Genomic DNA, 13,925 nt, shown 5'->3' on the forward strand with positions numbered 1-13,925 from the left:
CTTCAATACCAGCTCGAGTCGCTCTTTGGAAGGTACTGAGGGGGCCCTGCCAGGGGAAATTTGGCCTTAGCAGATTCCGGAGTGTTTTCTCTGCCTGGCGCACCGTCTACAAAGTTCCAGTTGCACTGGGGCTAAACAGGAAAAAAAGGCAAGCTTTTTTCCTTATGAGACCACAAGACAAATGTGAGACTGACTGCAGTACTTGATCTATTTGTCTATTAGTGAAACAAAAGGCAACAACCTGTGTGCTGGATTAAATGCCTAACTGGTATGGCTTCTGTTTCCAGCCAGTCCTATCCATGCCCTCAGCCTTTGTTGTTCCATCTATACTTTTACTATTTCCAGGACTTCCCAGGTGTTTGTAGGTGCTGTTCTACCTTCCAAAATTCCCTTCTTGGCAAAACAAAATCTTTTGAGGCCCACTAAACTCAAAGGCCACTTCAGAGCCTTTTCAGTTCTCTGCAGTTTGTTTTAGCTTTCTAGGTCTGGACAGAGTTCTATTCCAGCATTAGTGGGGAGGTGTTGAGTTTATTTGCTTACAAGTCACTGAACATCGCAAGAACTGTTGGCTAAAAGCTCTAGTCCTAAAGCCTAGCATCAGTCCCCAGGGGGCTGAGACGGCAGAGAATATTTTTAATTATTTTGCAAATTGGGCATTGTTTTAGAGCTCTTCAGTTCAGTCGCTCAGTTGTGTCAGACTCTTTGTGACCCTATGGACTGTAGCACACCAGGCTTCCCTGTCCATCACCAACTCCTGGAGCTTGCTCAAACACATGTGCATTGAGTCGGTGATGCCATCCAACCATCTCATCCTCTGTCATCTCCTTCTCCTCCTGCCTTCAATCTTTCCCAGCATCAGGGTCTTTCTTTGCATCAGGTGGCCGAAGCATTGGAGTTTCAGCTTCAGCATCAGTCCTTCCAATGAATATTCAGGACTGATTTCCTTCAGGATTGACTGGTTTGATCTCCTTGCAGTTGTAGATGACTCAAGAGTCTTGAACTGTCACGATAGTTGAAAAGCATCAATTCTTTGGCGCTCAGCTTTCTTTATGGTCCAACTCTCACATCCATACATGACTACTGGAAAAAACAGAGCGTTGACTAGATGGACCTTTGTCAGTAAAGTACTATCTTTGCTTTTTAATATGGTGTCTATGTTGGTCATAGCTTTTCTTCCAAGGAGTAAGTGTCTTTTAATTTCACTAGAAGTCACCATCTGCAGTGATTTTGGAGCCCAGGAAAATAAAGTCTGTCACTGTTTCCATTGTTCCCCATCTATTTGCCATGAAGTGATGGGACCAGATGCCATGATCTTCGTTTTTTGGATGTTGAGTTTTAAGTCAGCTTTTTCACTCCTCTTTCACTTTCATCAAAGCCTCTTTAGTTCTTCTTTGCTTTCTGCCGTAGGGTGGTGTCATCTGCATATATGAGATTATTGATATTTCTTTTGGCAATCTTGATTCCAGTTTGTGCTTTATCCATCCTGGCATTTTGCATGATGTACTCTGGATATAAGTTAAATAAGCAAGGTGACAATATACAGCCTTGATGTACTCCTTTCCCAATTTGGAACCAGTCCGTTGTTCCATATCCAGTTCTAACTGTTGCTTCTTGACTTTCATACTGATGTCTCAGGAGGCAGGTCAGGTGGTCTGGTATTCCCATCTCTTTAAGAATTTTCCAGTTTGTTGTGATCCACACAGTCAAGGCTTTGGCGTAGTCAATATAGCAGTTTTTCTGGAACTCTTGCTTTTTCTATGTTCCAGTGGATGTTGGCAATTTGATATCTGGTTCCTCTGCCTTTTCTAAAACCAGCTTGAATATCTGGAAGTTCTTGGTTCATGAACTGTTGAAACTGGGCTTGGAGAAGTTTGAGCAATACTTTGCTATCGTGAGATGAGTGTAATTGTGTGGTAGTTTGAGCATTCTTTGGCATTGCCTTTCTTTGGAATTGGAATGAGAACTGACCTTTTCCGGTCCTGTGGTCACTGCTGAGTTTTCCAGTTTTGCTGGCATATTGAGTGCAGCACTTTCACGGCATCATTTTTAAGGATTTGAAATAGTTCAACTGGAATTCCATCACCTCCACTAGCTTTGTTCATAGTGATGCTTCCTAAGGCCCACTTGACTTCGAATACCAGGATGTCTGGCTCTAGGTGAGTGATCACACCATCGAGGTTATCTGGGTTGTTAAGATCTTTTTTGTATAGTTCTTCTGTGTATCTTGCCACATTTCTAGTCTTCTGCTTCTGTTAGGTCCATACTGTTTCTGTCCTTTATTGTGTCCATCTTTGCATGAAATGTTCCCTTGGTATCTCTTATTTTCTTGAGGAGATCTCTAGTCTTTCCCATTCTATTGTTTTCTCTATTTCTTTGCATTCATCACCGAGGAAGGCTTTCTCATCTCTCCTTGCTATTCTTTGGAAGTCCGCATTCAGATGGGTATATTAGAGCTCTTAAGATGTTAAAATATTTTTCCCTAGTTGGAGAGACTTCAGAGCAATGCTCTTCCCCACCCCTTAGGCAGTGTCTACCAAGTAACATTGAGAGGCAGTATTGAAATAATGGTAAAAGGTGGAACTCAAGCTCAAAAAAGTTTGGAATTCAGGTCTCTAAAAACCAAGGCCCTCATTATTTCCAGAAAAGCATGTGGGAAATCTCTTGAGGTAACATATGAATCAGGCCTTGATGGATTTGCGTTAAGAATAGGGTGTTCTAGGCAGAGATAAAAAACAATAGAACAAAGTATGCATGGGGTGAGAGGAGTGATGTACGGAGAAGGGTCAACAGTGGCCTCCAAGGGCCAGCTATGAAAGTTGCTCAGTTGTGTCCAACTCTTTGCGACCCCATGGACTATACAGTCCATGGCCAGATTCTCCAGGCCAGAATACTGCAGTGGGTAGGATAGCCTTTCCCTTCTTCAGGTTATCTTCCCAACCCAGGAATTGAACTCAGGTCCCTCCCCGCATTGAGGGCCAGCTTTTTTTTTTAACCAGCTGAGCCATAAGGGAAGCCCAAGAAAACTGGAGTGGGTATCCTATCCCTTCTCCAGTGAATCTTACCAACTCAGGAATCAAACCAGGGTCTCCTGCATTGCAGGTGGATTCTTTACCAACTGAGCTCTCAGGGAAGCCCTGCTAGGTAATGAGTAAAACAGACAGGCAAGGAATAAGAAAATTTGATAGAAAAATGGGTTAAAAAGTTACTTTTTCCTTTGCTATAAGAGGAAATGGGAACAACATTAATATCTGCCAGAGAGCCCACTGGTAATGGTGGTAAACAGTAATAGAACTCTTGCAGATTGTCTTCAAGCAGAAACTCACGCCTAGGAGTGCCAGATATTTGGGGGTGGGGAGGCTTTTTTTTTCTCTCTAGTTGCGGCGCACACTGGTTGCCAAGCAGGGGCTCTAGAGCACAGTCTCAGTAATTGTGGCACGTGGACTCTATTTGCGACCTGCTGGCTTAGTTGCCCTACAGCCTGTGGGATCTTAGTTCCTGGACCAGGGATCAAATCTGCATTGGAAGGCAGATTCTTTACCAGTGGACCACTAGGGAAGTGCCAGCTATTTTTAAATACAGCTGCATCTTTTAATGTTGGCAATGAATTAAAACGTAAAATGCACTCAAGCCAACTAAAACCTTCCTTTTGAGTTGTATCAACTTTGTGGCTGCTAGTCTAATTGCTACATTAGGAATTGATGTAAACCAAAGTGAGTAGTTTATGAACTACTTTGGGCTCACTGGGCTGTGAAGTAGTGATGAAATGATGTGAAAATCTTAGAGAAACTCTAGAAAATGCAAACTAAACCATAGTGAGACGGAACTCTCATCAGTGGTTGCTGAGCTTTAGGCAGAAAGGAGGGATTCCCAAGGGGCATGTGGTGATAGGTATGTTCCCTATCTTGATTGTGGTGATGGTTTCATGGATGTAGATTTATCAACACTTAACAAATTGTTCATTTTAAATATGTGCCATTTACTGTATGTCAGTTATATTTCAATAAAGCTGATTTCAAAAATGCTTTGTAGCAGAAGCAGGCTGTTAACAATTCTTAATTCCACTTGTTAGGCCATAAATTTAAACACCTTCACTTCACTGACTTCCAAGAAATCCAGTCTAGGATCACTCCAAAGAACACTATTTAGAACTTTGCAACAGGTTTTTATTTTTGCTTTATATCTATTACAGTGTTTGAAACCTAAAGAAATACATTTTCTCTTCAAATTTGGATGTGTATATAAATATCATTTGTCTGGACTCAGCACACTCAATGCCATGGTTTCTTGGCCTATATCTGCTCTGAAATCATCAAGCTTTGTCTGTCTACCCAGGGGCCCTGAGAACATGGAAAACAATAGCTAGAGTTTATAGTTCTTAAAAGCAAAATAAATTTGGAGAGAAAAACCAGTGCGGAAACAGGTTTGATTCACCTTCCGAGGGTCTGTAGCTGGGAACCCAAGATGTTTCTGAGGGACCTCTGCTGTCTTGGGTAACTGGAACCTCACACCTTATTTGCTTCTTTAGTGGTCCAACCAAAGGCAAGTCCCACAAAAACTGGCTGAAAGAGCCAATACCCAACTCCAGGGCTTGAGGATTCTCGCCACGGCAGTTTTCTCTTCCCAAACCCAGAGGCTGAACATCTGACCTAGGTAGGGATGCAGGGCTTAAGTTTAGCAGAGGGGTTCAGGTATGTGCTAATGTGCACAGCAGCAGTCAGGCTGGCCCAGAAGTAGTAAGGTGGCCCAAACACACTCACGGCCTTTATGACACACTACACAAACCTTTTTCCTGGGGTGTTCTAGGTCTAAAATTTAACGGTGCTTCTTCTAACTCACAGCCAGGTTTGATTCTTTTTTTTTTTTTCAGGTTTGATTCTGAACATAGCCCAGGCCTGATGCAAAATGCCCTCTCAGAGGAAAACTAACAGCTTTAATTTACAGACTTATTTGGTTTGTACTGACCTCAAAATTCTTCCCTTACCATGGTCTTCATCTAGGGGTGGGGCTAGGGAACAGTCAATGGGATGACTGAATCCTTTATGAAGGCCTTGGCCAAAGAACAGCTATTGCCTACCACATGGATCCCTGCAGGGCCCAATTCTCAGCTTGCTGGCTTAACAGAAAAATAGAAAAGACAGAAAAAATACTGGACAAGATTGGTCTAAAATGTCCAATCCTAAAACAGCTGTGGAAGAAACCTACTCTGAGCAGTTTCTCAAGTCTCACATGTACTTATTTCTAGGATAGTCCTGCCTGGAAGATGTTGCTAGCCTTTCCTATGGTTGTGAGCCTTTCCTATGGTTCGTGCACTGAGCCTTGCACCCTTCCCCAGCCTGCCAAGGAGGCCCCCAGCCAGCACCCTATGGGTCCCTGTAGTGCCTGCAGAGACCTGTAGAGTCTGGCTCCCTCCCTTCAACTGAGAATCCAGAACATGAGCCCCAAAGATGTATCTACTGAAGAATATTCAAGATGACGGACACCAAACTAAGTGAGTCTTGGGGAGAAGAGACGTGGCCTGAACAAATGAGCTGAGAGCCCTTCAAAGAAGGGGGCGTGTGGGAGGAGGAAGTATTGATAGGCATTCGTCTCCTTACCTTCTATTTTGCTAGAAAAGGTAACTCTATTATAATAATAGAGTGTAGGGGGAGGGCAGGCATATGTGAGAAAATGGAAGTCCAGTTCATTCTGCTAGAGTTTTCAGATTAAACTGGTCTGGCTTGAGGGAAATAGAAAGTCAGTACCCGAGAGCCTTCTTTTGCTCTTCCCTGACTAAGCATAGTAGCAGCTATAATCTGTGTAGTTCAGCTCTAAAAAATAGAGCTGTTGGAAAGTCTTCCAAGGGAAAAGAGAATGGGAGTAGATCTAGGGGTTCTAGGTAAAGGGGAACACAAAGGGTCCCTGAAAGCTGAAGTCTTCTACATCTGTCCTTGGAAGGGTCCTTTGTACCCACTGCCTGAAGTAAACAGGCTGGCCAGGTGAGGATGGAACCTGTGTGGTTCTAACAAGGTTGCAGCCAATACCAAGGCCAGCCAGTCACTGGGGATAGCTCAGTCTTCTAAGACTAGCAAAGATGGGTGGGTGTGGGATGTCCAGAAGGGCTGGCAAAAATGAATAGCTGTTCAAAACAGTACTTGAACACTTTAGCTAAGAAAACGGTTCCTTGTCCCCTAAATCCACACCTAAACATCACCAACCCACCAGAGATTTTAAAATGCAAATAACTGTGTGCCAAACCATTAACCTTTCAAATACAGGTCTTCTCTGGCTGTTCCCTACAGCAGGCTGGGGGGCCCCTTCATCCCTGTAACATCCATTCAGAAATCTGTCAGAAAACTCTGCCTTCACCTGGGCCAGGGTCTGCAGTCCAGAGGGGGGCTGTCCACGAAGAGTGACTGTCAAGCCTGGGCTAAAAAGAAACAATATTTTGCTTCACAAGATGAACAAAGGAGAGGGGGACACAAAAGATGATGTTACCATCTCAGGGGGCTCGAAGAACTTCACCTGTTAACTGAAAGGAGGGTCAGAGGAATAAAATGGGAAAACATAGTCTGAGGAAGACACTAAACAAAGGAAAGCTCCGAGAGGCCATGTTAGCTGATGAGAAATTTGTCCTCAGGTTGTGCCCTGGGAGACACTTCAGCCTTTGGAGTCCTTGGAGAAAGCAGCCTTCAAGCAGTAACTGATAATCAGAAGAGTCTTCTATTTAGTACATGTCCCAGATCTGAAGCAAAAGTAGGAACAGCTGGGCAAGGCAGGATGTGTACGTCTCACAGGAAGAATATGGCCCCAGTGTCAGGGACTTAACTATTGCTAGAGATACAAGAAGTAGTTCTTACTCAAATGCTCTGGCTGTTGGACAAGATCAAGGGGTGGGGTGACTTTCTTTTGAACTGTAGGAGTAATGGAGTCAGCAGGCCAAGTGAAGAGGGTCCTGCCCCTTGCCTACCAGGGAGAGTGGGGCTTGGTAATTATCATGGCCAAACTGCAGAGGAGCATCTGACTCACTGAGGTGGTATGGCTCTGCTATCACTTTTCAGTGATAACCACTAGTCCCAACCATTTTTCTCAGAAAACGCCTCTGGAGTTGGATCTCAATACTCGAAAAAGAGGGCAGATTCAAAACCAATGGGCAAAAGGACCTGAACTTTTTATCCGTAAGCAGAGTGGCATGGATTTCACCTGAGCCAGAGGTGGGATACGTAGGAATGGGAGCAAGAATGGCATTGTTTCTGGGGAAGGGAAAATACAGCTTGGACCAGGGCATCTCTAACTGATCTCTGTGGGGAAGCAGCGACAGGGCAGACAGAGTGTGCCTTCAGCTCCACCACTGGCCTACACTTAGCCAACAAATTGCTCCACTCACCCCATCAGCTGGGCTTTACTTCATTACTGTGTAATCCACTGATGCATAGAGGCAAGCCAGTGAGGCACTGCAGTAGCTCTACTCAAAGGGAAAAGGCAAGGCATTGGGATTTTAAGTGTCACAGGAAGGGCAATATCCAAACCATGTACAGGGATCCCAATCCAGGAAGTTATCAGTCACTCTCAAAAAAGTCCTGAAGCTGCTGTATTTCTGTAGTGAGAGAGAAAGCCACCTGTGATAACTCACGTGAACAAGGGCATTTGAGACTGAATCTGAGGAGGCACACTGCTGTCTGGGTTTCCTGATGCGAGCAGGATGCTCAGCTCTAAGGACCAGAGTGGTAGACTTGACCAGGCCCTCGAGCCATTGCTCCCTTCAGGTACTGGGACAATCAGACTAGGCTGACCTGTGATATGAAGGCTCCAGGGCTAAGGGTTTGTCCAGGTGGTAGCCTGGAACCCAAGCAGAGAGATGGATCAAGTTCAGGCTTCCTGAGCCAAAGAACTTCCACATCTCTTTTTGGTCTTCCTCACGGTATCCTACTTACAGAAATTACAGGGACAGTTCTTCCTCTTGAGACCAAATAAGATTGACCTACCTAATATATAGAATATAAAAAAATACAGAACTTTTTGACATTCTCTCCTTTGGAAGTCAAATATACATGATCCACCTATGGAAGAGGAAGAAGAAGGAGAAGAAAGGCCAAAGGCAAGGATCCCCTGGCTATCCCAATACATGACACTCTCACTCCAACCTCCTCTGCAACTTATGGGTCACCCGAGCAAGGACTTTCTCCTCACGAGAAAGCAAGGACCATAGCCCTCTGTCGCGTGCTTAGGAGAAAATACAGCTACCTCAGAGGTTCATTTCAACTCTGAGGGGAATTTTCAAGTAAACAAATGAAATCAGGTCGCACCATTGGAAGGTGGGTAGGAAACATGGGATCAGTAGCGACACATGGGAAGCCCTGTCTGAAGACCTGTGTTCCTCCTTGCTCACTCCCACTGGTGCACATGCCCCAGCAGAGTGAAGGGGATCTCCCAAACTAAAGAGGTCTGGGCAAGGGGTTAGAGGGAGGGAGGGGCCTTTCTCTCATGGTGACCTCCCCCTCAGTCTCTAGTCCCAGACAATGCTGGCAGCTGGGTTTCTTAATACCAGGAACTCATGGCTCTGGGAAAGAGCAATCTTAATACAAGAAAAAATGTGCAAAAGAAAAAATTAAATAATTCAATCCAAGCATACAAGATTAATATTCTGTCAGAGCAAGAACACTTTGTTTTGGATTTCTCCCATCCCCTCCCACCCCCCCACCTCTGGAATATTCCATCTGCTCAAGTACCCAAGATAAGAGTTACACAGATCAGGGCAGAGGACTGGGAAGGATGAAGGAAGATAATAGGGAAGGAAGTCACCACTAAAGAAGAAAAAAATAAAAATTAAAAAAAAAAAAAAAAGGTGCAAAATTGGTTACCTCAGTCCTCCTTTGTCTACCCCTGGGCTCCTGGGTTAAAGACATATGTGCAGCCAAAATATAGTGTAAGGAAGAAAAACCCAACACGTCCCCTTCTTGTCACAAAACCCAAACGTGAGCCTCAGATGGTTCTGTCTGTCCAGAGGGTGCTCCCTCCAGGGAAGGGGTCGGAGCAGGTCAAGAGCACAGTTTCCAGGGCAGCAGAGGTGTGTGGTGGCTGATGGTGGTGGGGCTGGTTTCCCGCCCACCAGAGGGCTGCTCTTCCGCTGGTTGGTGGTGCTTCCCATCCCCTCCCCTCCCTGGAGGCAGACATTATAGCTGGAAGCCCTCCATGGGAGCCTCAGGCTGCTGGAAGATGAACTGCTGTTGCGTCTCATCCACTTGGGGAGCCAGGCTGCTATCATCATCTTCTACACCAAAGTAGTGCTCAATGAGGTCGAAGGCCTTCTGGTAGATCTCCTGGTTCTCATGGCTCTGCAGAAACTCAATTTTATCCAAGCCTATGGTGGCAAGAAGGAAGCAGGGAGATGAATGAACTTGGAGTGCTTTACTATGGGTCCATAAAACATGAATGTATTTTGCCTTCCCTGAGGTATATTAGCATTTATAAACACAAGTAATATGATTAGGTCTCTCTTTGATCTGAAAGAGGAGAGCTGCGATCTTTAGTTAAAATTACATAACTCCAAAGGAAAACAACTAAAATGTGAGTTATTAATCAGTGGTTTAACCTGGGCAAACTGTTAACCATTCTGAATCTCTTGGAGATGAGCAGTGAGTCAATCCAGTACCCCTAACAGAACTTGCCAAGGAAACCATAAACAAAACAAAAAGATAACCTGTACAATGGAAGAAAATATTTGCAACTGACAAGGGCTTAATTTCTAAAACATTATTAACAGCTCACATGGCTCAATAATAACAACAAAAAGCCCAACCCAATCAAAAAATGAGCAGAAGACTTACACAGATATTTCTCCAAAGACATATAGATGGCCAAGAGGCACAAGAAAAGATGTTCAACATCACTAACTATTAGAGAAATGGAAATCGAAACTATAATGAGGGTATCACTTCACACCAGTCAGTATGGCCATCATCAAAAGTCTTCAGGGGAATTCCCTGGAAGTCCAATGGTTAGGATCGAGCAGTCTCACTACCAAGGCCTAAATCCCACAAGCCAAGAGGTATGACAAATAAAAAACCAAAAACAAACCAAGTCTACAAATAATAAATGCTGGAGAGGCTATGGAGAAAAGGGAACCCTCCTGTACTGTTAGTGGGAATGTAAACTGGTGCAGCCACTATGGAGGTTCCTTGAAAAACTAAAAATAGACCTACCATATGATCCAGCGATCCCACTCCTGGGCATATATCTGGAGAAAACTACTTTGAAAAGATATATACACCCCAATGTTCATAGCAGCACTATTTACTATAGCCAAGACATGGAAGCCACCTGAATGTCCATCAACAGATGAATGGGTAAAGAAGATGTGGTGTACATTTACCATGGAAAATTACTCAGCCCCAAGTAAGAATAAAATAATGCCATTTGCAGCAACATGGATGGACCCAGACATAATCATACTAAGTAAAGCAAATCAGACAAAGACAATTATCGTATGATATCACATATGGGGAATCTAAAAAAGATTGATAGAAGTGAACTTATTTATAAAACAGAGACTCACAGAACACAAACTTATGGTTAATAAAGGGGGAAAGGTGGAGAGGGTAATTATGAGTTTGGGATTAGCAGATACAAATTCTGTGTGTGTTTGTGTGTGTGTGTGCGCACACACACACACACACACACACACACACGAGTTGCTCAGTTGGATTCCATGGACTGTAGCCTGCCAGGCTCCTCTGTTCACAGAATTTTCCAAGCAAGAATACTGGAGTGGTTGCCATTTCCTCCTCCAGGGACTCTTTATGACCCAGGGATCAAACCACATCTCTTGCATTGGCAGGATTCTTTACCACTGTGCCACCCGGGAAGCCTTAGATACAAACTACTATTAACAAAATAGATGAACAACAAGGACCTCCTGTACAGCACAGAGAACTTACAAGTATCTTGTAATAAGCTTGTTTATAATGGAAAAACAAAAGAAAGGAGCTTGCTAGAAACTCAGCTGAAAACATGCCTTCCAGCTCCTTATCCTATTATCAATTCTGGAGCTTTATTTTTGCATCTGTACCATAACCTACTTATTGGGTACAGCCTATCAGAAAGAGAACTGATCTATTGCTCCTCAGAAGAAATGGAACTTGTGGGATAAAACTTTGCATTCAATGCTGACCACATACCCTCACATACATATACTACTTCAGAGGCTCTGAACTAGAACTGAACTCTACTTATGACAGACATTAGTTTGGGGAGAAGGCACATACCATAGGCTTCCTCGATGAGCCCACAATAGGGATTGACCCCTGAGCCACTGCGCTTGCCCTCTTGCTCTCCAAGCCGAAGGATGTTCTCCAGTCCATTGAGGGCCACTTGCACAATCTTTGAATCCATCACAGTCAGCAAGTCGCACAGGGGTTTGATGCAGCCCAGGGAGACCAGGTACCTGAAGGGCAGAGACCAGTTAAGTTCTAAATCAAGACAAGATAAGGCAGGTGCCAGGCCAGTGCTCGGGGTCCCTGGGTCTCCTTCACACATATCAATGCTCTTAGCAATTCACTCTGCCTGAGCCCTCATAAACACCCAGGCTTTATCTCAGTCTCTTCACCCCGTCAATAATACTGGTTTAGCTCATTTCCATGTAGAAGGCTGCCACAGATTTCTCCTGGTCTGTAATGTGTCCCTGTAGCAGTACTACCTACTCTGAAACATCATTTCCCTGCTTAAAATTTTCACAGTCCAAGTTCTACTCTCAATACAATCAGGCTCCTAAGCTTTTTTAGCTTCATCTCACATTATTCCCTTCCAAGAATATTACATTCCAGTCAAACATGTGAATGTCTCTAGGTTTCTGATTTTTGTACTTTTACTTAGGCCTTTTCCTGTCCAAAATGCCATTCACAAACCTATATCCTCAAAAGCTATCCTTTTCTCCTAAGGTTTTATAATATGCTGAATATACTCCCCCTTCCTAAGCTACAAGCTGAAGGCAAGGTACTTCTCTAATTCCCATCACTCCAACTCAAGTTCATAATGGAAAGCAGAATCAAAGAGCATCTTCACACAAAACAGCTTTCCTATTTACTTCTCCCAAGTATCATTGTCAAAAATGATTTCTCAAGGAAACTGCCCTGAATGAGCCATCGCATGGTTCTCTTTCATTTGTATGAGTAATTGTGAATTATACAGATTTAAATTCTCTTGTGGGTAGAAAGAGGCAGAGGAGAGATGAATGTCTGTGTCTTAAGTGTCCATTCTTTAGGAGGGAAAAGAGGCTACACTCTAGCAGCTTATCGGTTAAACCCTACTGAACAGGGGTAGACCTATCCCAGCAAAGGCAGTTAACATAAGCTGACAGGTAGAGTAAACATATCACTCAAACAATGGGAAGGACTGTGGTACCTGATTTGTTCAGGGGTTCCTCCTGATGTGGCATTGGTGATGGCCCAGGCTGCTTCTTTCCTTGTACGGAACTCTGCTTTCTGAAGGATTTCGATCAATACAGGGAAGATGTTTGCATCTATGACAGCCTGAGAAGAATTGAGGGTTCGGGGGTGGGATATGAGGGAAAAAAGTCATTTCAAGGAGAATAAGCAAATCCAGAACACAAATCAGCTAAGATTTAGACACATTCCCCTTCCTCAAAGTTCTCCTTTGTCCTTCCCATATACATAAGGTGATGCAGAAGAACCTGGGTTCTGCTCCACAGAATCTTTGACCAACAGCATACATTGATCCCAATTTCAAAAGAGAATTTTTTTCATCTAGAAGGCAATATCCCACAAAGTCTTGTGATCCTAGGCCTTTCTACCACCGCTCCTCAATCTCCCAACTGCTTGTTCTACCTGTATCTGAGCCCTGTTGCCAGCAGTGATATTTGAAATGGTCCAACAAGCTTCCTTTCGGATTGACTCCTTGGAGCTGCTCAGGAGGTGGAGGAGGCAAGGGAGGGCTGAACAGTTAAGAATGACCTAGAACACCAAAAGACAAATTGAGATAAATTGGACTTAATCAAAATGTAAAACTTTTGTGCACCGAAAGACATCTTTAAACAGAGTGAATTACACAAGTCACAGAATGGGAGAAAGTATATTCAAATCATATATCTGATAAAGACGAATATCCAGAATACATTAAAAAAAAAAAAAAAGCTGAACATAGTTTAAAATTGGCAAAGGACGTAAACAGACATTTCTCCGAAGAAAACAGGCAGGGGCCCCAAGCACATGAAAGATGCCAGACACCGTTACTCAGTAGGGAAGTGCAAGTCAAAACCTCAGTGATACAGCTTCACACTTCATAGGGCAGTTATTCTGTTTTTCTGGCCGTGCTGGGTCTTCATTGCAGCATCCAGGCTTAGTTGCCCCACAGCATGTGGGATCTTAGTTCCTCAACTAGGGACTGAACCCGAGTCCCCTGCATTAGAAGGCAGGTTCTTAACCCCCAGACCCCAGGGAAGTCTCTAGGATAGTCTTAAAATTATTATATATAAAAATTTATTATAATAATTATAAAATTTATTATAAAAATATTGTTATTCTTAAAAAATCCAGGCAATACAATTGTTGGTAAAGATGGTAAAAAGATGGTAGAAACTGTTGGTAAAGATGTGGAGAAACTGGAACCTGGCACATTGCTGGTGGGAATGTAAAATGGTACAGCCGTTGTGCTAAACAGTATGGTGGTTCCTCAAAATCTTTAAACATAAAATTACCCCATGACCCAGTAATTCCACCTCTGGGTATATATCCCAAAGAACTGAAAGCAGGGACTCAGACAGAGATTTGTATGCCAACAGTCAATGCAACATTACTCACACTAGCCAAAAGGTGAAAGCAACCCAAATGTCGATCAACAGATGAATGAATAAACCAAATGCGGCACAGGTGTACTGAGGAATATTATTCAGCCACCGAAAGGAATGAAGGTGTGACATACTAAAATATGAAATG

The 13,925-nt window shown here is 43.6% G+C and overlaps 1 protein-coding gene across 2 annotated transcripts in view; it reads right to left on the minus strand.

The window, feature by feature from the left end:
• Positions 1-4,141: 4,141 nt before the first annotated feature.
• The window catches only part of KPNA6 (karyopherin subunit alpha 6), a 59,404-nt gene continuing 49,620 nt past the window's right edge, over positions 4,142-13,925 (minus strand). For both annotated transcript variants that reach the window (XM_019979241.2, XM_070774470.1), the window contains exons 11-14: positions 12,819-12,944; positions 12,376-12,503; positions 11,241-11,419; positions 4,142-9,337 (exon numbers count right to left, since the gene is read on the minus strand). In XM_019979241.2, coding sequence (XP_019834800.1) covers positions 9,150-9,337; positions 11,241-11,419; positions 12,376-12,503; positions 12,819-12,944 — 621 coding nt within the window. In that variant the 3' untranslated portion in view covers positions 4,142-9,149. The remainder of the gene's footprint in view (positions 9,338-11,240; positions 11,420-12,375; positions 12,504-12,818; positions 12,945-13,925) is intronic.

This window comes from Bos indicus, chromosome 2 (assembly GCF_029378745.1).
Source record: "Bos indicus isolate NIAB-ARS_2022 breed Sahiwal x Tharparkar chromosome 2, NIAB-ARS_B.indTharparkar_mat_pri_1.0, whole genome shotgun sequence".
NCBI classification, from domain to species: Eukaryota; Metazoa; Chordata; class Mammalia; order Artiodactyla; family Bovidae; genus Bos; species Bos indicus.